Consider the following 1,913-nt stretch of genomic DNA (forward strand, 5'->3'; position numbering starts at 1 on the left):
CACTGTGGCCACCTACGTCAGTGAGCTCCAGTCCCGCACCTCCCAGAACATGGACGCCGTGAAGGAGAATGTTGAGCCCTACGTCCAGCAGGCCAGTGACACTGCATCCAAGAAGCTGAGTGACATCTCCACCATGCTGAAGACCCAGGCTGATCACTTGGGCCTGCAGCTGGAGACCCAGGCTGAGGGCATCAAGACCCAGCTGGAATCCACCGCCCAGGAACTGCGCACCTCCCTGGAAGGTAAAATCGACCAGCTGACCGACATGATCTCCCCCTTTGCAACCCAGATCCGTGAGCAGATTGAGAACATCATGGAGAAGGTCAAGGAGACGGCCGCTGCTGCATAAAGAAAGACACTGATTTCTTAATACTCTGGCAAAGAGGGGGGAGTTGAGGGTTACTGATAATATCTTCATGTGGGTGCTCTACTGTTCAGGATAAGGGGGTTGCTGAGATGAAGAATGGGGAATGAGGTGCGTCTTTTACAAAACAACAGATAAACATCGGTTTTAGGTTCTTTTATTGTCACCTTTTCTTCTCTTGTCAACTCCCTTGATCCCTGAACACAAGCAACCCATTCAATAACAGCCTTTAATACACAAACAGGAAACAATTATTTGTAATATGCTTTGCTTTTCTACTGTTCTAGCTGTCTATCCCACCCTCACAAGGTTTTGTATTTAGTTTTCTACATTTTGTTTGGTTATAACAACTAAACCTCATAGGCAGGGATAAGTAGGGCTATAATCCCTAAATGCACCAAACACAACTGTCTTTCATTTCAATAAATGTACTCAATGATGATGGCACCTACTGTAATGTGTCTGCTCAGTGAACTGTATTGTCTGTATTTCTTCTTGTGCTTCACGGAGAATTGGAATGTAAAACGACTTGATGCATTTCTGACAATCAAAGTGTAATGCTGCCTGTCTGTCCTTCAGAGTGCCACTTGTGTGTCACGTGTCATATGCCCACTATGCTGCTCACTGTATGTGCACTGCCAGTGTGCTAAACAGTGCTGAGTGAATAAAGAACCTAGAAAATATGCTTTGTTTCCACCGTTTTCTGATTGAACATTAAAGAGTCATCCATTATTTAAGAAGAGGTTCAGTTATGCTAACAAGTGGAGACTTCACTAAGACACCACTGGTCACTATTGTACATGAAGTCTCTACAGCAATTTTAATATTGTTGAAAATGTCTAAAATATTCTCTAGAAAAATGACACTCTTAAAGGCACCAAATATGATAAAACTATCAGCCTAATCAACTTCTAACAAACTTAAATGTAACTATCCTTACACGTTAAATTTAGCAGGTTAGGCTTCAGGGGTTAATTAAAAAAAAGGGAATTCATATAAAGCTATTTGGCAATTACAGTGTTTCCCCAACCTCCTCCTGACACACAAACACTTCTTCTTTGTTGAATAGTGTCTTAAATGTAAAGAAGTAATGAATCTTAAAGTTAAAAAAGAAGGTATTTGCTCTTTTTCAGCTGTTCTCCATCCAAATCCTGTCCCTTTCTCAATTTGCTCTCTTCATACATACAGCCACCCACCACAGCCCTTGGTCTTCCGTTTTTCTCGTTTGGACTTGTTCAGATCTGTTTCCAGATTGCTTTCTCTTGATCCAAGAAGGCATTTGGGAACACACTGTGCCCTTGATTGAATTGACTTAATGTGAAAACTATCATTTCTACCTTTCATAAGCCATGCATCAGTGCATTTGTATATAAATATTTTCTTAGACATGCCAATAAAATATATTAGTACATGCCCACACACTTTGTAAACAGTGTACCCACATGTACATACATGTTATCAAGCATGTGCATCCACAAGTTGGCTTAAGATGCATATCATTAAACTGCAATGTTTGTTCCTGGAAGGAAATCATTTGTTGCATGCCATA

General features: G+C 41.1%; 1 protein-coding gene across 1 annotated transcript in view; it reads left to right on the forward strand.

Annotated features, from left to right (window-relative positions):
* Window positions 1-1,047, forward strand: part of apoeb (apolipoprotein Eb) — a 2,350-nt gene extending 1,303 nt beyond the window's left edge. Inside the window, exon 5 of the mRNA XM_032518797.1 lies at window positions 1-1,047. Coding sequence (XP_032374688.1) covers window positions 1-349 — 349 coding nt within the window. The 3' untranslated portion in view covers window positions 350-1,047.
* The last annotated feature ends 866 nt before the right edge of the window (window positions 1,048-1,913 follow it).

The sequence above is a fragment of the Etheostoma spectabile genome, chromosome 6, assembly GCF_008692095.1.
Source record: "Etheostoma spectabile isolate EspeVRDwgs_2016 chromosome 6, UIUC_Espe_1.0, whole genome shotgun sequence".
In the NCBI taxonomy this organism is placed as follows: Eukaryota; Metazoa; Chordata; class Actinopteri; order Perciformes; family Percidae; genus Etheostoma; species Etheostoma spectabile.